This window comes from Oncorhynchus mykiss, chromosome 4, assembly GCF_057628025.1.
Source record: "Oncorhynchus mykiss isolate SJ-2025 chromosome 4, ASM5762802v1, whole genome shotgun sequence".
NCBI lineage: Eukaryota > Metazoa > Chordata > Actinopteri > Salmoniformes > Salmonidae > Oncorhynchus > Oncorhynchus mykiss.
Genome location: NC_143025.1, coordinates 90,315,626 through 90,339,041, shown reverse-complemented (window position 1 = coordinate 90,339,041; position 23,416 = coordinate 90,315,626). Strand labels below are relative to the sequence as shown.

At 44.5% G+C, this 23,416-nt stretch overlaps 1 protein-coding gene across 11 annotated transcripts in view; it reads left to right on the top strand.

Annotated features, from left to right (window-relative positions):
- The first annotated feature begins 913 nt into the window (after positions 1-913).
- ylpm1 (YLP motif containing 1) overlaps positions 914-23,416 on the top strand; it is a 59,859-nt gene continuing 37,356 nt past the window's right edge. For 2 of the 11 annotated variants that reach the window (XR_016495500.1, XM_090233252.1), the window contains exons 1-11: positions 914-1,811; positions 2,327-2,536; positions 5,594-5,785; positions 8,466-8,666; positions 9,940-10,448; positions 10,685-13,369; positions 16,315-16,459; positions 18,984-19,131; positions 22,072-22,167; positions 22,315-22,495; positions 22,827-22,853. Coding sequence is in view for 7 of the 11 variants with exons in the window: in XM_090233252.1 (XP_090089378.1) it covers positions 1,215-1,811; positions 2,327-2,536; positions 5,594-5,785; positions 8,466-8,666; positions 9,940-10,448; positions 10,685-13,369; positions 16,315-16,459; positions 18,984-19,131; positions 22,072-22,167; positions 22,315-22,495; positions 22,827-22,853 (4,991 nt within the window). In the remaining 4 variants the exon portion in view is untranslated. The remainder of the gene's footprint in view (positions 1,812-2,326; positions 2,537-5,593; positions 5,786-8,465; positions 8,667-9,939; positions 10,449-10,684; positions 13,370-16,314; positions 16,460-18,983; positions 19,132-22,071; positions 22,168-22,314; positions 22,496-22,826; positions 22,854-23,416) is intronic. The other 9 variants (XR_016495502.1, XM_090233256.1, XR_016495501.1 and 6 more) reach the window with 6 other exon arrangements.

Here is a 23,416-nt window from a genome sequence, read left to right as displayed (position 1 = left end):
TTATTTCCATTGTTGCCCTCTAATCAGGGACTGATTTAGACCTGGGACTACAGGTGTGTGCAATTAATTATCAGGTAGAACAGAAAAGCAGCAGGCTCCGGACCTCGTAGGGTCAGAGTTTAGTACCCCTGCCCTATATAGTGCATAGGGATTTGGTCAAAAGTAGAGCACTATATAGGGAATAGGGTGCCATTTATTCTCTGTTTAACACCCCTTTAATGTCATCATGAAATATGAGGTCATTAGGAGATATTAAAACACTGCTGACAAACTCATTAACAGGAGACATTAAACGGGGCGGGGGTTGATTAATCCGCTTTACCGATTATTTTTAAGTGGTTCTGGTTTAAACTTAATACAGATTTACTGGGGATCTAACTGAAGACAAAACAGTAACACTGTGTGAAGGGTAGGGAGTCGAGAGGCCCTGAAGGGCAAGATAAAGTCGTTGGCGTTTGACCACAGCATGCGTCCTCTCTCCTTCAATCCCTTTTAGCTGAACTTCAAAGTCTCAAGGGGAACCAAAATGATTTCCAAACCATCCCAACACTCCTACATTTTGTTAGTGGTTCAGACTTTTGTGATGGAGATCATTAGAAATATACCTATTTTAAAGGTATTCAACAAAGGCTGCACACACACACACAGGTTTTTTTGTAAGCCATCTCTCAGACCTTCAAAGCGCAATTATCTGATCCAAACTATTTTGTTTTGACCCAATAATTTACTGTTTGACCCAATAATCTATCTGATTGGTTCCAACAAAAAAAAACATTTTCTCGTCATGTTGTTTTGGACTACTGAAATCTGATTGTGGCATATGAGGTCTGTGTATTTATGTAGAAATGTCACCCTCTTGTGGAATGGAAAAATAACAACAATTTGATTGATCCGGAAATGATGTATTCATGACGTACATCCGTCATACCAACCAATCGGCGTGTACGTTTCCCACGTCTCCCTCCACAACCAGCTAGTTAGCTTTCTAGCTAAAGGATACGGAACCCGAAAACCAAGGCGAACAACGCATTTTCTTTAATTTGTTAACGTTTACTGATACAACAAACGCGATCAATAATCAGCGTTTGTTTACGGTTTGTAACGCACGTAAAAACGTACCTCTATATCGAGGGTAGCGTCGCATTACCTTGTATTTTTCACTGCGCCGGTTTTATGTGAGCACAAAGGCCCACACAAGCCCGCTGTTTCCAAGCATGTATCCCTGGGGTACTAACTACGGCGGTGGCCATCAACCACCTTCGCAGCAGAACTTCGGCGCGCCGTCTCCTCAAGGCGAAGGCTTCGCAGGTGGATTCGGGAGTTATGGAGCCGCTACGCCCGCAGCGGCACCCGGTTCCACGTTCAACAGCCTGCGGGAGCAGCATCTCCAGCAGATGCAGCAGCTACAACAGCTCCACCATAAACAGCTCCAATCCGTGCTGCACCACGACAGGAACGTAGATGCAAACCCCTATGGCGGCGGTGGTACTGCGGCCGAATCGTGGCAAGGCAGTTCGGGATATGGGTATGGTTCAACGGGGGCCGGTGCCCCTTCCCCTTATCAAGATGAGTATCAGACCATGCAAGCCGGTCCGCCCGGACCACAGCAGCCGCCGCTACCGCCACAGTCCCCGCAGTCCAAGGAGGCCCAGCCTCTCCCACCAGATTCGACCCTCCCGGTGCCCACTCAGAACAATGGTACTCCAGCGACTAAAGAGGTAAACACGAAAGAATCTTTGGCCTCGAAAGACCAGGCACATTCCTCTGGGTCGGAGGAGGAAAAGCCCGATTTTACGTCAATGTCGCTGCAGGTAATATCTTGGATGTGTATTTCACATTGCTGCAGTAGGTTCTCCTTTCCACGACGGCATGCAAACGTACCCGTACTTCATCTCAGGAATGACGAGAATGTACCTTTTATATGATTTGTAATTTACTCATATTGCATCGGGAAGTCGTTGTTTCTGCGTGCTATTGTCATAGCCTGACCCCAGATTTGTTTTTGTTGTATATAGCAAGCTCCTATGATTTATCAATGACCGTAGGAGTCTGCAAAACAGCACAAACAGATCTGGGACCATGCTAGTAGTGTTGTTAGTTTCTAAATGTATTGTGATCTTCTCATCACCCATCTTCTTGCATGAGATAAGCCTACTTATCATTCCCCCAATCATCTCTCAGAGCAGGGTTTTAACTATAACACAATAGTAGCTATGTTTATTCCATCATATTTACAACAAGCAGGAAGGGAAAGGGGGCTGCACATCCTAATCAGCGTGTCTAAAATTGTCATGTTGATGTGATGTTTGTTGTTGTTGTCATCCAGGAACAGCAGCAGTATTGGTACAAGCAGCATCTCCAGAATCTGCAGAGGCTGAAAGTCGAGAAAGCCAAACAGGGTCAGGGTGATGGCCCAACGCCCCGGCCCCACTCGACAGCCGCGCCTCCCCCTCCATCGGAACCCCCTAAGAACGCCCCTCCACCACCCCCACCCAAAGAGGAGCCCCCGCCACCACCTCCACCGGAGGACAAAACGGTAAAGGAGAAACCTGACCGTTTCACATGTCTGAGATTCTAATTGTTCGTAAATATATTGGTCTGTGAGACATATCCCATTTATAGCAGACGATGTGTTACCTGTAAAAAAAAACACAACAAAATGAATTAGTGGGATTTTTCTCTGTATGAAAGGGATACTGCTGACAAACGCAATCTTCTCCACACAATCGTCTCCCGAGAGTCTGATATGTTTTGAAATTCAATATCTTCAGAATGTAATCGGACTGTGGTAACGATCCAGTGATATGGTAGGTATTCACGTGTCGGTTTACCAATGTCACAGGGAAAAAATACAAATAATTGAATGGGAATGTTATTTAAGCTTCCTCGCGCTACAGAAACAAAGACAGAGGCTCTCGCCCCTGTGTGAAGTTCTGGTAGTGTGGACAAGGCTGAATGACTCTACGTAAACGTAGCGTGGACAAGGCTGAAGGACTCTACGTAAACGTAGCATGGACAAGGCTGAAGGACTAAATGTAGCGTGGACAAGGCTGAAGGACTCTACGTAAACGTAGCGTGGACAAGGCTGAAGGACTAAATGTAGCGTGGACAAGGCTGAAGGACTAAATGTAGCGTGGACAAGGCTGAAGGACTAAATGTAGCGTGGACAAGGCTGAAGGACTAAATGTAGCGTGGACAAGGCTGAAGGACTCTACTTAAACGTAGCGTGGACAAGGCTGAAGGACTAAATGTAGCATGGACAAGGCTGAAAGACTAAATGTAGCGTGGACAAGGCTGAAGGACTAAATGTAGCGTGGACAAGGCTGAAGGACTAAATGTAGCGTAGACAAGGCTGAAGGACTCTACGTAGCGTGGACAAGGCTGAGGGACTAAATGTAGCGTGGACAAGGCTGAAGGGCTCTTCGTAAACGTAGCGTGGAAAAGGCTGAAGGACTCTACGTAAATGTAGCGTGGACAAGGCTGAAGGACTCTACGTAAACGTAGCGTGGACAAGGCTGAAGGACTCTTCGTTAACGTAGCGTGGACAAGGCTGAAGGACTCTTCGTAAACGTAGCGTGGACAAGGCTGAAGGACTCTTCGTCAACGTAGCGTGGACAAGGCTGAAGGACTCTTCGTAAACGTAGCGTGGACAAGGCTGAAGGACTCTACGTAAACGTAGCATGGACAAGGCTGAAGGACTCTTCGTAAACGTAGCGTGGACATTGCTGAAGGACTAAACGTAGCGTGGACATTGCTGAAGGACTAAACGTAGCGTGGACAAGGCTGAAGGACTCTACGTAAACGTAGCGTGGACATTGCTGAAGGACTCTACGTAAACGTAGCGTGGACAAGGCTGAAGGACTAAATGTAGCATGGACAAGGCTGAAGGACTCTACGTAAACGTAGCATGGACAAGGCTGAAGGACTCTTCGTAAACGTAGCGTGGACATTGCTGAAGGACTAAACGTAGCGTGGACATTGCTGAAGGACTAAACGTAGTGTGGACAAGGCTGAAGGACTCTACGTAAACGTAGCGTGGACATTGCTGAAGGACTCTACGTAAACGTAGCGTGGACAAGGCTGAAGGACTAAACGTAGCGTGGACAAGGCTGAAGGACTCTACGTAAACGTAGCGTGGACATTGCTGAAGGACTCTACGTAAACGTAGCGTGGACAAGGCTGAAGGACTAAATGTAGCGTGGACATTGCTGAAGGACTAAACGTAGCGTGGACAAGGCTGAAGGACTAAATGTAGCGTGGACAAGGCTGAAGGACTCTACGTAAACGTAGCGTGGACAAGGCTGAAGGACTCTACGTAAACGTAGCGTGGACAAGGCTGAAGGACTCTTCGTAAATGTAGCGTGGACAAGGCTGAAGGACTCTACGTAAACGTAGCGTGGAAAAGGCTGAAGGACTCTACGTAAATGTAGCGTGGACAAGGCTGAAGGACTCTACGTAAACGTAGCGTGGACAAGGCTGAAGGACTCTTCGTCAACGTAGAGTGGACAAGGCTGAAGGACTCTTCGTAAACGTAGCGTGGACATTGCTGAAGGACTAAACGTAGCGTGGACATTGCTGAAGGACTAAACGTAGCGTGGACAAGGCTGAAGGACTCTACGTAAACGTAGCGTGGACAAGGCAGAAGGACTCTTCGTAAACGTAGCGTGGACAAGGCTGAAGGACTCTTCGTAAACGTAGCGTGGACAAGGCTGAAGGACTCTACGTAAACGTAGCATGGACAAGGCTGAAGGACTCTTCGTAAACGTTGCGTGGACATTGCTGAAGGACTAAACGTAGCGTGGACATTGCTGAAGGACTAAACGTAGCGTGGACAAGGCTGAAGGACTCTACGTAAACGTAGCGTGGACAAGGCTGAAGGACTAAATGTAGCGTGGACAAGGCGGAAGGACTAAATGTAGCGTGGACAAGGCTGAAGGACTCTACGTAAACGTAGCGTGGACAAGGCTGAAGGACTAAATGTAGCGTGGACATTGCTGAAGGACTCTACGTAAACGTAGCGTGGACAAGGCTGAAGGACTCTACGTAAATGTAGCGTGGACATTGCTGAAGGACTCTACGTAAACGTAGCGTGGACAAGGCTGAAGGACTAAATGTAGCGTGGACAAGGCTGAAGGACTCTACGTAAACGTAGCGTGGACAAGGCTGAAGGACTAAATGTAGCGTGGACAAGGCTGAAGGACTCTACGTAGCGTGGACAAGGCTGAAGGACTAAATGTAGCGTGGACATTGCTGAAGGACTCTACGTAAATGTAGCGTGGACATTGCTGAAGGACTCTACGTAAACGTAGCGTGGACAAGGCTGAAGGACTAAATGTAGCATGGACAAGGCTGAAGGACTCTTCGTAAACGTAGCGTGGACAAGGCTGAAGGACTCTTCGTAAACGTACCGTCAAAGCTTCATCTTCGTCGCTCTCTGCGTAGTTCTACGTACTAATATTTGTAACAGATCGTGTTATGATGATCCGTTGCTCTGTTTGCGTAGACTTTGTGGAGCCCTTAACTCCTCCAAGGCTTCCTTACTTAGTTAGTTTGGGTTAACTTTACTACAAGGTACACTCCTCTCCACCTGCAGCCTGCACCCCTAGCCCAGGACCCAGCAGAGGCGGCCCGGCTGAAGCAGCTCCAGAGTGCAGCGGCCCAGTGGCAGCAGGCCCAGCAGCAGAGAGCTGGCTACCAGTACCAAGCCCTGATGCGGCACCATGCTCAGCTACAGGTCATCCTCAACCAGTACCAGCAGTGTATCCAACAACCTGCACAGCTCGAGGTAAGTAAGGATCTACTGACACAATATTATTTCCATCCTTTCTAACTAGGACACTGTCTAACTAGGACACTGTCTAACTATGTCTAACTAGGACACTGTCTAACTATGTCTAACTAGGACACTGTCTAACTATGTCTAACTAGGACACTGTCTAACTATGTCTAACTAGGACACTGTCTAACTAGGACTATGTCTAACTAGGACTAACTAGGACTATGTCTATGTCTAACTATATCTAACTAGGACTATGTCTAACTATGTCTAACTAGGACTATGTCTAACTATGTCTAACTAGGACTATGTCTAACTAACTGTCTAACTATGTCTAACTAGGACTAGGTCTAACTAGGACTATGTCTAACTAGGTCTAACTAGGACTATGTTTAACTAGGTCTAACTAGGACTAGGACTAACTAGGACTAGGTCTAACTAGGACTAGGTCTAACTATGTCTAACTATGTCTAACTAGGACTATGTCTAACTATGTCTAACTAGGACTATGTCTAACTATGTCTAACTAGGACTATGTCTAACTATGTCTAACTAGGACTAACTATGTCTAACTATGTCTAACTATGTCTAACTATGTCTAACTAGGACTATGTCTAACTAGGACTAGGTCTAACTATGTCTAACTAGGACTAGGTCTAACTATGTCTAACTAGGACTATGTCTAACTATGTCTAACTAGGACTATGTCTAACTATGTCTAACTAGGACTATGTCTAACTATGTCTAACTAGGACTATGTCTAACTATGTCTAACTAGGACTATGTCTAACTATGTCTAACTAGGACTATGTCTAACTATGTCTAACTAGGACTATGTCTAACTAGGTCTATGTTTAACTATGTCTAACTAGGACTAGGTCTATGTCTAACTATGTCTAACTAACTGTCTAACTATGTCTAACTAGGACTATGTCTAACTAGGTCTAACTAGGACTATGTCTAACTAGGTCTAACTAGGACTATGTTTAACTATGTCTAACTAGGACTAGGTCTAACTAGGACTATGTCTAACTAGGTCTAACTAGGACTATGTTTAACTAGGTCTAACTAGGACTAGGACTAACTAGGACTAGGTCTAACTAGGACTAGGTCTAACTATGTCTAACTATGTCTAACTAGGACTATGTCTAACTAGGTCTAACTAGGACTATGTTTAACTATGTCTAACTAGGACTAGGTCTAACTAGGACTATGTCTAACTATGTCTAACTAGGACTATGTCTAACTATGTCTAACTAGGACTATGTCTAACTAACTGTCTAACTATGTCTAACTAGGACTAGGTCTAACTAGGACTATGTCTAACTAGGTCTAACTAGGACTATGTTTAACTAGGTCTAACTAGGACTAACTAGGACTAGGTCTAACTAGGACTAGGTCTAACTATGTCTAACTATGTCTAACTAGGACTATGTCTAACTATGTCTAACTAGGACTATGTCTAACTAGGACTATGTCTAACTATGTCTAACTAGGACTATGTCTAACTATGTCTAACTATGTCTAACTATGTCTAACTAGGACTATGTCTAACTAGGACTAGGTCTAACTATGTCTAACTAGGACTAGGTCTAACTATGTCTAACTAGGACTATGTCTAACTATGTCTAACTAGGACTATGTCTAACTATGTCTAACTAGGACTATGTCTAACTATGTCTAACTAGGACTATGTCTAACTATGTCTAACTAGGACTATGTCTAACTATGTCTAACTAGGACTATGTCTAACTATGTCTAACTAGGACTATGTCTAACTATGTCTAACTAGGACTATGTCTAACTAACTGTCTAACTATGTCTAACTAGGACTATGTCTAACTAGGTCTAACTAGGACTATGTCTAACTAGGTCTAACTAGGACTATGTTTAACTATGTCTAACTAGGACTAGGTCTAACTAGGACTATGTCTAACTATGTCTAACTAGGACTATGTCTAACTATGTCTAACTAGGACTATGTCTAACTAGGACTTAGTCTAACTAACTGTCTAACTATGTCTAACTAGGACTATGTCTAACTAGGACTATGTCTAACTATGTCTATGTCTAACTATGTCTAACTAGGACTATGTCTAACTATGTCTAACTAGGACTATGTCTAACTAGGACTATGTCTAACTAACTGTCTAACTATGTCTAACTAGGACTATGTCTAACTAGGACTAGGTCTAACTAGGACTAGGTCTAACTAGGACTAGGTCTAACTAGGACTACTGCTTTCACCAGAATCTAACAGCTGTATACAAGGTGGTGGTCTGTTCAGCTAGTGTAATGCTAGTGTAATGCTAAGAGCAGTCGACTTTATTTGCACAGCGTCTTGCATTGATAAAATAAAATACAATTTTGGAGTGAGCATAGAGGGCATCATCGTATCGTGCATACTCTTTGCTCCTGTCGAAGTGTGTGTTGTCTCTTTGCTCCTGTCAAAGTGTGTGTTGTCTCTTTGCTCCTGACGAAGTGTGTGTTGTCTCTTTGCTCCTGTCGAAGTGTGTGTTGTCTCTTTGCTCCTGTCAAAGTGTGTGTTGTCTCTTTGCTCCTGTCAAAGTGTGTGTTGTCTCTTTGCTCCTGTCAAAGTGTGTGTTGTCTCTTTGCTGTCAGGGCATTTTGTAGTGTCATTTTGAAAAACGAAGCCTGTTCTATTCTCCTCAATGTCCTCCCCGTGTAGACGATGTCTATGGCCATGCAGCTGAGTCACTATGAGAAGCAGCAGCAGCAGTTTGACCCGGTGTTTGGAGACTGGGGCCGCACCTTCAGCCAGTGGCAAGAGCAGTTCCAGTCCTACCCACATAAAGACCAGCTACAGGACTACGAGTTACAGTGGAAACAGTGGCAGGAACAGATGAACTCCACCTCAGCACACCTACAGGTACAACCAGACAAACTCCACCTCAGCACACCTACAGGTACAACCTGACAAACTCCACCTCAGCACACCTACAGGTACAACCTGACAAACTCCACCTCAGCACACCTACAGGTACAACCAGACAAACTCCACCTCAGCACACCTACAGGTACAGTACAACCTGACAAACTCCACCTCAGCACACCTACAGGTACAACCTGACAAACTCCACCTCAGCACACCTACAGGTACAACCAGACAAACTCCACCGCAGCACACCTACAGGTACAACCAGACAAACTCCACCGCAGCACACTTACAGGTACAGTACAACCAGACAAACTCCACCTCAGCACACCTACAGGTACAACCTGACAAACTCCACCTCAGCACACCTACAGGTACAACCTGACAAACTCCACCTCAGCACACCTACAGGTACAGTACAACCTGACAAACTCCACCTCAGCACACCTACAGGTACAACCTGACAAACTCCACCGCAGCACACCTACAGGTACAGTACAACCTGACAAACTCCACCTCAGCACACCTACAGGTACAACCTGACAAACTCCACCGCAGCACACCTACAGGTACAACCTGACAAACTCCACCGCAGCACACCTACAGGTACAACCTGACAAACTCCACCTCAGCACACCTACAGGTACAACCTGACAAACTCCACCTCAGCACACCTACAGGTACAACCTGACAAACTCCACCGCAGCACACCTACAGGTACAACCTGACAAACTCCACCGCAGCACACTTACAGGTACAGTACAACCAGACAAACTCCACTAGGGCAGGGTAGCCTAGTGGTTAGAGTGGAGGGGCGGCAGGGTAGCCTAGTGGTTAGAGTGGAGGGGCGGCAGGGTAGCCTAGTGGTTAGAGTGGAGGGGCGGCAGGGTAGCCTAGTGGTTAGAGTGGAGGGGCGGCAGGGGAGCCTAGTGGTTAGAGTGGGGCGGCGGCAGGGTAGCCTAGTGGTTAAAGTGTAGAGGCGGCAGGGTAGCCTAGTGGTTAGAGTGGAGGGGCGGCAGGGTAGCCTAGTGGTTAGAGTGGGGCGGCGGCAGGGTAGCCTAGTGGTTATAGCGTTGGACTAGTAACCGAAAGGTTACAAGTTCGAATCCCTGAGCTGACAAGGTACAAATCTGTCGTTCTGCCCCTGAACAGGCAGTTAACCCACTGTTCCTAGGCCGTCATTGAAAATAAGAATTTGTTCTTAACTGACTTGCCTAGTTAAATAAAGGTAAAATAAATAAAAATATATTTGATTGATTCGTTGCAGGAGAGGGTCACCACCCTGCGAGCCACGCAGCAACAGTACGGAGGTGGCGTCGGCAGCGATGGCGGTGGACAGTACGGCGCTGATCAATACGGTAGTAGTGACCGGTATGGTAGTGGAGGGTACGGGGAACGGTACAACCAATATGGTCAGTACCCACAATCTGGACCGGACTCGCAGATTCAACAAGGTCACATGGTGAGCCCGTCCGTGCCGTCCCAGCCAGGTAGCCAGCCCTCGTCCACCTCTGGATCCATGTTGCAGGGCCCTCGACCAGGGCAGCAAGGCCCCTCAAACGCCCAACGCATGGGAACCCCAACAGGAAAACCACACCAAGGGCCTCAGGCAGAGCAGTACAACCTGTCTGGAACTCCAGGGAGAGGGGCGGGCCCAGGAGGGAGAGGGGCGGGCCCAGGAGGGAGAGGGGCGGGCCCAGGAGGAAGAGGTGTGGCCAGATCACCAGTTCCACCACCAGGACAGCCTCCACCCTTCCAAAGCCCCAGAGGACCAAGGTAACTTGTGTATAATGGCATAATGATATTGAAACGGTGTGATTGTGTTTCACTTGGGGGCTAACCTCTTGACCATAGAGATGTTGTTTGTACCTGAACATGACAATCTGGAGGTTAAATTAATAAATAAAAATAATTGTGGATTTGGACAATGGTTATAAAAAAACACACAAAAAAAACATTGCAATTTCCAAAAACAGACTGTTGACAGACATTCATGTGATTTTCTTTTCAAGGTTTGATGGTCCGAGAGGGAATGGCCCGCTGTTTGACCAGCAGCAGCAATCCGGTCAACAGCAGAGGTTTAATGCTCCACCAGGCCCCAGGTTCAACGAGCAGCGCCAGAGGTTCAACCAGCCTGGCCCCAGAGGACCAGGGCCTCGCTTTGGGCAGCCCCCCCCGAGACAAAACCCCCCTGGCTGCTTTGAAAGACCACCTGGTCCCCTAGTTCCCCATATAGGCCCACAGCCTAAACCAGACACTAGTAAAGACACACAACCACCACAGGGTAAGACTGAGACGCCAGCGGGCTCCAAGCCTCCTGGTAATAAACCTACCGGGCCAGCGAAACCAGGAGCAGAACCGGAGGATATGTCAGAGGACATGGTGGACTCACTGGATGGCTTCTTCGTCCAAAATGACCCCATCCCTCAGACGAAGGCAGAAGCTGACGCTGCTGCTGCTAGTAAGGGATCCACCGTCAACATGGAGAAGGTGAGCCCTACTGGTCCTGCCGGTACCAAGCCCCAAGTGTCCACCGACGCCTCTGTGTCCCCGAAAACCGCTTCCCCCGCTAAGACCGCTTTCAAACCAGGTGGACCGGATGGGCCATTGAAGAATAATGTCAATAACAACAACAGGCCTCAGGGACCGGAGCCTTCGAAGACAGACCCAATGACCAACCAATCTCCTGGTCCTCCGGGGCCCATGGGACGTGGCCAGCCGCTAGGGCCTGTCAGAGGTCGAGGGGAGCCGGATGGAGGGATGAGGGGAGGTAGAGGACGAGGGGAGTTTGATGGGGGGATGAGGGGAGGTAGAGGACGAGGGGAGTTTGATGGAGGGATGAGGGGAGGTAGAGGACGAGGGGAGGCGGATGGAGGGATGAGGGGAGGTAGAGGACGAGGGGAGGCGGATGGAGGGATGAGGGGGGGTAGAGGACGAGGGGAGTTTGATGGAGGGATGAGGGGAGGTAGAGGACGAGGGGAGTTTGATGGAGGGATGAGGGGAGGTAGAGGACGAGGGGAGTTGGATGGAGGGATGAGGGGGCGAGGAGGAAGGGGTGGTCTGAGGGGACGTGGAGGACAACAGCCCGGTATCCCAGACTTCAGTCCCAACACTGTCCCCCTGGGAGGTGGGAGGACGGAGGACGACATGGAGGGGGTTCCTTACGACTACAGACCTCCTCATGACGAGATGAGATCACAACATGGAGGACCAGAGGAGGACTGGCAGCAGGACCCTTCACTGGAGAAACCTGGAGGTCCTCCTCTGCCTGAAGAGGAGATGTGGGTCCCTGAAGAGCACTACTACTCTCCAGAGGACTACTACGAAGACCCAGGGAGAGGAGGTCCCCCTATGGGGAGAGGAGAGCCTCTAGACGGGCACCACTGGGAGGAAACAGATCCCCCACTTCCAGAGTACTGGGGAGAGGAAGGAGATCCCTACTGGATGGACCGGAGGCCCCCTCCTCATGGCATGAGAGGAGGCCCCCGAGCCCCCTTCCATCCTGGGCGTAGTCGTCCTTCACGCGGCCGACCCGGCTTCATGCACCAGGGGGGTCCCAGACGCCCCCTTCCTCCTCCTCGCGGAGCCATGGACCCCCATGACCCTATAGGATCCCCCATGGGGCCTCACGATGACATGGACCCTCTGGGACCCCCGCTGCATCGAGACTACAACCCCAGAGGGCCGCCCATGCACCACGATATGATGGAGCGAGACATGAGGGGGCGACCTCCTCCACCTAGAGAGATGATGGACAGAGATCTGATGGGGCCTGGTGATCATCCTCCATATCACGACACGGATAGGGACCTTGGCTGGCCCCCGGGCCCAGGACGACCCCCCAACCACGGCAGAGTCGGGCCAAGAGGTCCGCCTCCCCTTGAGATGATGATGGAGCGAGGGGGGATGAGGAGGCGTCCGATGGGCCCTCGGGGAGCCCCGATGGGCAGGGCCCGGGGTATGATGCAGCAGCCACACGAGGAGATGGAGGGGTACCCCCACGACGGGTACGGGGAGGAGTTTGGTGGTCCTGATGATGACAGGTATGGAAGGCCGCTGCCACCGCGTGACTGGCCGAAGCGCCCGCCACATGACTACGACCGCGAGGAGGAGTATTATCCCCATGAGCCTCCTCGTGGTGGGGAGTGGGACAGGGAGAGAGGAGGACCACTACCAGAGAGAGACTACCCTCCCCCAGACCGCTTCAGAGAGGACGAGTGGACTGATGAGAGGGACCAAGACCGTCCTCCATATGCCTACGAGGGAGACAGAGACCGTCCTCCATATGCCTACGAGGGAGACAGAGACCGTCCTCCATACGCCTTCGAGGGAGAAGAGCACGGAAGAGGAGGCAAGCTACAAAGTCGCGGCTACCCGGACGACCCTCCTTACAGGCACAATGAACCCCCCTACTTGCCTCCTCCAGAGTGGGAGAGATCAAGACCACCCCTTCCGGAGAGAAACTACCCCTCAGATTTTGAGGAGCATAGGCCCCACTACGACGGACGAGCCGAGCCACCTAGATCCGATCTAGGTATCCCTCCACCCACCTCTTCCCAGGCCCTTGCTCCTCCCACTACTGGACCAGACAGCTCTCAGGAACCAGCCTCACAGGGAACTGGACCGGGCATACTGGCTCTGTCACAACGACAACATGAGATCATCCTGAAAGCTGCCCATGAGCTGAAGCTTATCAGGTAAATTAGAGACATCAGGATTGGGTTCAATTCGGGAAGTACCATTCCAATTCTCTTCAATGCTTTTAAACTAGGAAAATGTGGAATTGCAATTTGGTTTACTTTTGTAATTGCTTGGAATTGAAATGGAATTGACCCCAACCCTAAGAGATGTGTATGAATGGATGGGGTTGCCCCTAAGATAGAAACTGTCTTGGTGAAACCTTGTCATTTTTTAATGACCACAATATATATCAAACTATACATTACATTTGGAAAGTATTCAGACCCCTTGACTTTTCCCACATTTTGTTACGTCACAGCCTTATTCTAAAATGTAAAATGGATGAATTTTTTTTTTTTTTACATCTCATCAATCTACACACAATACCCCAGAATGACATCACAATACCCCAGAATGACATCACAATACCCCATAATGACATCACAATACCCCATAATGACAAAGCAAAAACAATTTAAGATATTTTTGCAAATGTATAAAAAAATTCACCTGAAATATCACATTTACATAAGTATTCAGACCCTTTACTCTGTACTTTGTTGATGCACCTTTGGCAGCAATTACAAGCTTGGCACACCTGTATTTGGGGAGTTTCTCCCATTCTTCCCTGCAGATCCTCTCAAGCCCTGTCAGGTTGGATGGGGAGTGTCGCTGCACAGATATTTTCAGGTCTCTCCAGAGATTTTCGATCAGGTTCAAGTCCAGACTCTGGCTGGGCCAGTCAGAGACGTGTCCTGAAGCCACTCCTGCGTTGTCTTGGCTGTGTGCTTAGGGTCGTTGTCCTTTTGGAAGCCGAACCTTCACACCAGTCTGAGGTCCTGAGCACTCTGGAGCAGGTTTTCATCAAGGATGTCTTTACTTTGCTCTGTTCATCTTACCCTCGATCCTGACTAGTCTCCCAGTCCCTGCCGCTGAAAAACATCCCCACAGCATAATACTGCCACCAGTATGCTTCACCGTAGGGATGGTGCCAGGTTTCCTCCAGGCGTGACGCTTGGCATTCAGGCCAAAGAGTTCAATCTTGGTTTCATCTGACCAGAGAGTCTTGTTTCTCATGGTCTGTCAGTCCTTTAGGTGCCTTTTGGCAAACTCCAAGCGGGCTGTCATGTGCCTTTTACTGAGGAGTGGCTTCTGTCTGGCCACAAATGCCTGATTGGTGGAGTGCTGCAGAGATGGTTGTCCCTTCTGGAAGGTTTTCCTGGTCACCTCCCTGACCAAGGCCCTTCTCTTCTGCTCAGTTTGGTCGGGCGGCCAGCTTTAGGAAGAGTCTTGGTGGTTCCAAACTTCTTCCATTTAAGAATGATGGAGGCCACTGTGTTCTTGGGGACCTTCAATGCTGCAGAAATGTTTTGGTACCCTTCCCCAGATCTGTGCCTCGACACAATTCTGTCTCGGAGTTCTACGGACAATTCCTTCGACACCAATCAAGTTGTAGAAACATCTCAGGGATGATAAGTGGAAACGGTAATGCACCAGCTCAATGTCAAGTCTCATAGCAATGGGTCTGAATACTTAAGGAAGGAGGTTTTCCATTTGGTGTGAAGTACTTAAGTAAAAGTACTTGAAAGTTCATCTTAAGTAGTTTTCTTGGGTATCTGTACTTTACTATTAATATTTTGGAAAACTTTTACTTCACTACATTCCTAAAGAAAATAATGTACTTATTACTCCATACATTTTCCCTGTCACCCAACTCGTCACATTTTGAAGGCTTAGCAGGACAGGAAAAATGTCTAATTCACCCACTTATCAAGAGAACCCTGGTCATCCCTACTGCCTCTGATCTGTCAGACTCACTAAAACACTCATGCTTTGTTTGTAAATTATCTTTGACAGTTGGAGCATGCCCCTGGCTATCCGTAAATACATTTTAAAAAAACTAGAAAATGTAGTGGTCTGATTTGCTTTAATATAAGGAATTTGAAATGATTTATACTTGTACTTTTGATACTTAAGTACATTTTATCAATTACATTTTCTTTTGACACTTAAGTATATTTAAAAACATATACTTTTAGACTTTTACTCAAGTAGTATTTTACTGGGTGACTCACTTTTACTTGAGTCATTTCCTATTAAGGAATCTTTACTTTTACTCAAGTATGACATTTGGGTACTTTTTCTACCGCTGGGTATTTCAACAACAAAAAAATCGCAATAATTTCTTAAAACCCTGTTTTTGCTTCGTCATTATGGGGTATTGTGACGTCATTATGGGGTATTGTGACGTCATTATGGGGTATTGTGATGTCATTATGGGGTATTGTGATGTCATTATGGGGTATTGTGACGTCATTATGGGGTATTGTGACCTCATTATGGGGTATTGTGATGTCATTATGGGGTATTGTGATGTCATTATGAGGTATTGTGATGTCATTATGGGGTATTGTGACGTCATTATGGGGTATTGTGACGTCATTATGAGGTATTGTGTGTAGATTGAGGGGGGAAAACAATCGAAACCATTTTAGTCTAGAGGTCTGAATATTTTTTGTTTTTCTTTATTTTTACTATTTTCTACATTGTAGAAAAATAGTGAAGACATCAAAACCATGAAATAACACATATGGAATCATATAGTAACCAAAAAAGTGTTAACAAATCCAAAATATATTTTATATTTGAGGTTCTCAGAAGTAGCCACCCTTTGCCTTGATGACAACTGTGCACATAGTTTTGATGTCTTCACTATTATTCACTTGAATGAGTAGGTGTGTCCAAATTTGACTGGCACTGTATATTTTTTTGAGAGAGACCTCTGTATGTAGCCTGAGTACCTGTCTGATTGTTCTATCATTCTACTCATTGCCACCCTTTTGTGATACCATTTTTGGAGTACACGGAGAGGAATGTTAGCACAAAATAGGTTCGGGATTCCAGGCTACTCTGTACATTCATATTAGCAAATGAATCACACAGCACTTTAAATACAATGTAGGTCTGTTTCTCTGGTACTGAACAGAGAAATGCAGGAGAATTTGACCGAGGGAGAGGCCCTATCCATCACGTCTGACCCTAAGACGGAGCTCCCTGCTGGGCTACTGGGGCTAGAGATCCCCCCTGAGGTCCGGAGTGCCCTGCAGGTAAACCACCACACCCTGTTGATATAAAATATGACTAAATATGACTAAAATATGACTAAATCAAATGTATATATTTTACATAAAATATAGAATTGAACTGTTTGACATTTACATATAGAATTTAGCTGCAGGTAAATCTATAGGCATTTGTTTGAGATAGTACAGTTTTGTGTATTTTTTCTTTCAAGCTGTTTATTCAAGTAATTATATATATATATATATACGTGTGTGTATGTGTATATATATATATATGTATATATGTATATGTGTGTGTATTTGTATATAGGGTTGCAAAATCCCGGGAACTTTGAATAAATTCCCTGGTTTTCCAGAAATCCTGGTTTAGAGGGTTCCAGGTTTGCTGCTTGTTCCCTCCTGATTCCGGGAATCCTGGTTTAGAGGGTTCCAGGTTTGCTGCTTGTTCCCTCCTGATTCCGGGAATCCTGGTTTAGAGGGTTCCAGGTTTGCTGCTTGTTCCCTCCTGATTCCGGGAATCCTGGTTTAGAGGGTTCCAGGTTTGCTGCTTGTTCCCTCCTGATTCCGGGAATCCGGAATTTGGGAAAACCAGGGAATTTATTCAAAGTTCTTGGAAGCCCATATAAAACTGTTAAATCTCACAGTTGAGTCATGTCACTAGCTAGGTTTCCATCCAATTGGCGACAGAGTTGCTTGCAAATATTCTAAAAAAAAATAATAATAATAATTCCCAACAGAGATTTTTTTTGCGCGATGAAATGATGCACATACAAATTACTTTTTCCCATTTCATTTTCAACTCTGCTGATGGTTTTGGTACAAAAACAAAAAATGTTTGTGTTTTATAAAGCAAATGTGCCCTGTGTTTATTTCCATGTGCTTTAGCCAACATCTCTCAGCGCAGGTAGACTATCTACATGATGAGATTATTATGGATAAGAGTCATGTCATTTTTATTTGTCAAATGGGCACCCAAGCATCGATCATCATGTCACCAGAATAAGACCCTCAATATTTCCTATTGGAAAGGATCGTCAAGATCGCCACCTTGTCTAGCGCGTTTTTGTTTTATCGACAGTTAGGTTTACTGCCAGATTTGCGGTTGTCATCAGGCCTCTCGTGGCATTTTTAAAAATGTTCATTACACTGAATGTACTTGCATAAAGAGGCTGGTTGTAAACTGGTTATAATGTTGGTCATAATAGTTGGTTATAATGTTGGTTATAATGTTGGTTATAATAGTTGGTTATAAACCTGGTTATAATAGATGGTTATAATAGTTGGTTATAATAGTTGGTTATAGACCTGGTTATAATGTTGGTTATAATGTTGGTTATAAACCTGGTTATAATGTTGGTTATAATGTTGGTTATAATGTTGGTTATAAACCTGGTTATAATGTTGGTTATAAACCTGGTTATAATGTTGGTTATAAACCTGGTTATAAACCTGGTTATAATAGTTGGTTATAATGTTGGTTATAATAGTTGGTTATAATAGTTGGTTATAATGTTGGTTATAGACCTGGTTATAATGTTGGTTATAGACCTGGTTATAATGTTGGTTATAATAGTTGGTTATAATAGTTGGTTATAATAGTTGGTTATAATGTTGGTTATAATGTTGGTTATAATAGTTGGTTATAATGTTGGTTATAAACCTGGTTATAATGTTGGTTATAGACCTGGTTGTAATGTTGGTTATAATGTTGGTTGTAGACCTGGTTATAATGTTGGTTATAATAGTTGGTTATAATAGTTGGTTATAATAGTTGGTTATAATTGTTGGTTATAATGTTGGTTGTAATGTTGGTTATAATGTTGGTTATAATGTTGGTTATAATGTTGGTTATAATGTTGGTTATAATAGTTGGTTATAATGTTGGTTATAGACCTGGTTATAATGTTGGTTATAATGTTGGTTATAGACCTGGTTATAATGTTGGTTATAATAGTTGGTTATAGACCTGGTTATAATGTTGGTTATAGTGTTGGTTATAATAGTTGGTTATAGACCTGGTTATAATGTTGGTTATAATGTTGTGGTTATAATAGTTGGTTATAATGTTGGTTATAGACCTGGTTATAATGTTGGTTATAATGTTGTGGTTATAATAGTTGGTTATAATGTTGGTTATAGACCTGGTTATAATGTTGGTTATAGACCTGGTTATAATGTTGGTTATAATGTTGGTTATAATGTTGGTTATAGACCTGGTTATAATGTTGGTTATAATAGTTGGTTATAATGTTGGTTATAGACCTGGTTATAATGTTGGTTATAATGTTGTGGTTATAATAGTTGGTTATAATAGTTGGTTATAGACCTGGTTATAATGTTGGTTACAACCTGGTCATAATATGGGTATAAACCTGGTTATAGTCCAACAATATATTTGAAGAAGACCACTTTAATTATTGTCCGTTGTCATTTCCAGGTCACATACATATTTCTAACTCTTTTTTTTGTTTGTTTTTAGTTACAAATTATAGATATTTACCCATTTTTTAAAAACGTGTTAACCCACAACACTATTTCTCCACCCCAGGCGACCAATCTCATTTCTAACTCAACTGCTGCAAAAACAGTGACGTGGGGAGACACCAACCCTCAAGACACTGGGTACATGTCCTCCGTTCGTCCAGTCCCCAACGCACCAGTCATCCCGAAGACTGTCGACTATGGACATGGACATGGTAGGGAAAGAAACATGGAAATAGGAAGCAGTGTTGGGGTCAGTTCCTGTTCCAATTCCATTCAATTCAGAAAGTATTCTAAATTCCTGTTCCAATTCCATTCAATTCAGAAAGTATTCTAAATTCCTGTTCCAATTCCATTCAATTCAGAAAGTATTCTAAATTCCTGTTCCAATTCCATTCAATTCAGAAAGTATTCTAAATTCCTGTTCCAATTCCATTCAATTCAGAAAGTATTCTAAATTCCTGTTCCAATTCCATTCAATTCAGAAAGTATTCTAAATTCCTGTTCCAATTCAATTCAGAAAGTATTCTACATTCCTGTTCCAATTCCATTCAATTCAGAAAGTATTCCAAATTCCTATTCCAATTCCAAATGGCCCTTATTGAAAAGCATTAAAGAGAATTGGAATGCGTATTGGAATTTGTTTTAGGAAATTGGTACTTCTTTTAATTGACTGAAGTTAAAATGGAATAGCTTCTGTAAAAATATATAAATAGTAACTAAAGGATGCTCATTGGCCAAACTGTGTCATCTCTATCTTTAAAACCTACAGACCTGAAAGTGGTTATTCTGCTTCAGAAACACGCCGTTGCCTCCTTGTTTATTTTTCTGTTATACAAATCAAATTGTATTTGTCACATACACATGGTGAACAGATGTTAATGTTATATGTCCTGGTCACATGGTGAACAGATGTTAATGTTATATGTCCTGGTCACATGGTGAGCAGATGTTAATGTTATATGTCCTGGTCACATGGTGAACAGATGTTAATGTTATATGTCCTGGTCACATGGTGAACAGATGTTAATGTTATATGTCATGGTCACATGGTGAACAGATGTTAATGTTATATGTCCTGGTCACATGGTGAACAGATGTTAATGTTATATGTCATGGTCACATGGTGAACAGATGCTAATGTTATATGTCCTGGTCACATGGTGAACAGATGTTAATGTTATATGTCCTGGTCACATGGTGAACAGATGTTAATGTTATATGTCCTGGTCACATGGTGAACAGATGTTAATGTTATATGTCCTGGTCACATGGTGAACAGATGTTAATGTTATATGTCCTGGTCACATGGTGAGCAGATGTTAATGTTATATGTCATGGTCACATGGTGAACAGATGTTAATGTTATATGTCCTGGTCACATGGTGAACAGATGTTAATGTTATATGTCCTGGTCACATGGTGAACAGATGTTAATGTTATATGTCCTGGTCACATGGTGAACAGATGTTAATGTTATATGTCCTGGTCACATGGTGAACAGATGTTAATGTTATATGTCCTGGTCACATGGTGAACAGATGTTAATGTTATATGTCCTGGTCACATGGTGAACAGATGTTAATGTTATATGTCCTGGTCACATGGTGAACAGATGTTAATGTTATATGTCCTGGTCACATGGTGAACAGATGTTAATGTTATATGTCCTGGTCACATGGTGAACAGATGTTAATGTTATATGTCCTGGTCACATGGTGAACAGATGTTAATGTTATATGTCATGGTCACATGGTGAACAGATGCTAATGTTATATGTCATGGTCACATACACATGGTGAACAGATGTTAATGTTATATGTCCTGGTCACATGGTGAGCAGATGTTAATGTTATATGTCCTGGTCACATGGTGAACAGATGTTAATGTTATATGTCCTGGTCACATGGTGAACAGATGTTAATGTTATATGTCATGGTCACATGTCCTGGTCACATGGTGAACAGATGTTAATGTTATATGTCCTGGTCACATGGTGAACAGATGTTAATGTTATATGTCCTGGTCACATGGTGAACAGATGTTAATGTTATATGTCCTGGTCACATGGTGAACAGATGTTAATGTTATATGTCCTGGTCACATGGTGAACAGATGTTAATGTTATATGTCATGGTCACATGGTGAACAGATGCTAATGTTATATGTCATGGTCACATACACATGGTGAACAGATGTTAATGTTATATGTCCTGGTCACATGGTGAGCAGATGTTAATGTTATATGTCCTGGTCACATGGTGAACAGATGTTAATGTTATATGTCCTGGTCACATGGTGAACAGATGTTAATGTTATATGTCATGGTCACATGGTGAACAGATGTTAATGTTATATGTCCTGGTCACATGGTGAACAGATGTTAATGTTATATGTCCTGGTCACATGGTGAGCAGATGTTAATGTTATATGTCCTGGTCACATGGTGAACAGATGTTAATGTTATATGTCCTGGTCACATGGTGAACAGATGTTAATGTTATATGTCCTGGTCACATGGTGAACAGATGTTAATGTTATATGTCCTGGTCACATGGTGAACAGATGTTAATGTTATATGTCCTGGTCACATGGTGAACAGATGTTAATGTTATGGTCACATACACATGGTGAACAGATGTTAATGTTATATGTCCTGGTCACATGGTGAACAGATGTTAATGTTATATGTCCTGGTCACATGGTGAGCAGATGTTAATGTTATATGTCCTGGTCACATGGTGAGCAGATGTTAATGTTATATGTCCTGGTCACATGGTGAGCAGATGTTAATGCGAGTGTACCGAAATGATTGTGCTTCTAGTTCCGACCGTGCAGTAATATCTAACAAGTAATCTAACAATTTCACAACAACTACACACACCTTTATTTAACTAGGCATGTAAATTAAGAACTAATTCTTATTTTCAATGACGGCCTAGGGAACAGTGGCCTTGTTCAGGGGCAGAACGACAGATTTGTACCTTGTCAGCTCGGGGATTTGATCTTGCAACCTTTCGGTTACTAGTCCAACGCTCTAACCACTAGGCTACCTGCCGCTCCGTGCGTGTGCGCGTGTGCGTTTGTTTGTTTGTTTGTTTGTTTGTTTTCCCTCCCCAAGACATTGACCCCCACATTTCCATGTTGCTATCCAGACCTGGGTGCTGCCACGGTGGAGCGGATCTCCTACGGTGAGAGGATTGTGTTGAGACCCGATCCCTTGCCCGACAGGGAGAGGAGTTATGAAAAAGGTGACTGTTTTATTTTTGCATGGTGATTTTTAAAAAAAGTTACTAACATTGGTTTTGCAGGTAGCAGCTAATTCTGTATGTCGCTTTGGGTAAAAGTGCCTGCTTAAATGGCATCGACTATAACGATAACCTCCTTTCCCCCTATAGAACTACTGGGCCCCCTGAGAGACCCCTACCACAGAGACCTGTACTACGACAGACGACCGGTGGACCCCTACATGGAGCGCAGGGAGTACAGCAGGGAGAGGGACATGTACAGAGAAAAAGCTCCCATGGACTTTGAAAGAGAACGATACGAGAGGGAGCGCTATCCGCCTCGAGATGACAGGTATACCTGGTTACATTTAGTGGAGATTAAATTAGATGATTGAATAATACATGATATTGCTATGGGTTTAACAACACCCACTGTGTGTGTGTGTGTGTGTGTGTGTGTGTGTGTGTGTGTGTGTGAGACACACATAACTACAGGCTCCACTAATGAATTTGTCTTCTGTTCTTGTTAATGCAATTAGTCTTATCAATCAAATCTATTTCTAAAGCACTTTTTTCTTTACCTCAGCCGTTTCACAGAACTGTGTGACAGCGCTGTGTAGAACTAACAAGAGGCAGGACTCGTTTAACATTTTGTTTTTGTGTTCTGTTCTTGCTGCTTCAAGCAAACACTCCATGGATGTTGATGACAGGTATTATATCACACTGTCACTGTGACTAGTCCGGCTGGTATTATATCACACTGTCACTGTGACTAGTCCGGCTGGTATTATATCACACTGTCACTGTGACTAGTCCGGCTGGTATTATATCACACTGTGACTAGTCCAGCTGGTATTATATCACACTGTCACTGTGACTAGTCCAGCTGGTATTATATCACACTGTCACTGTGACTAGTCCAGCTGGTATTATATCACACTGTCACTGTGACTAGTCCGGCTGGTATTATATCACACTGTCACTGTGACTAGTCCAGCTGGTATTATACCACACTGTGACTAGTCTGTCTGGTATTATACCACACTGTCACTGTGACTAGTCCAGCTGGTATTATATCACACTGTCACTGTGACTAGTCCAGCTGGTATTATATCACACTGTCACTGTGACTAGTCCAGCTGGTATTATACCACACTGTGACTAGTCCAGCTGGTATTATACCACACTGTCACTAGTCCAGCTGGTGTTATATCACACTGTCACTAGTCCAGCTGGTATTATACCACACTGTCACTGTGACTAGTCCAGCTGG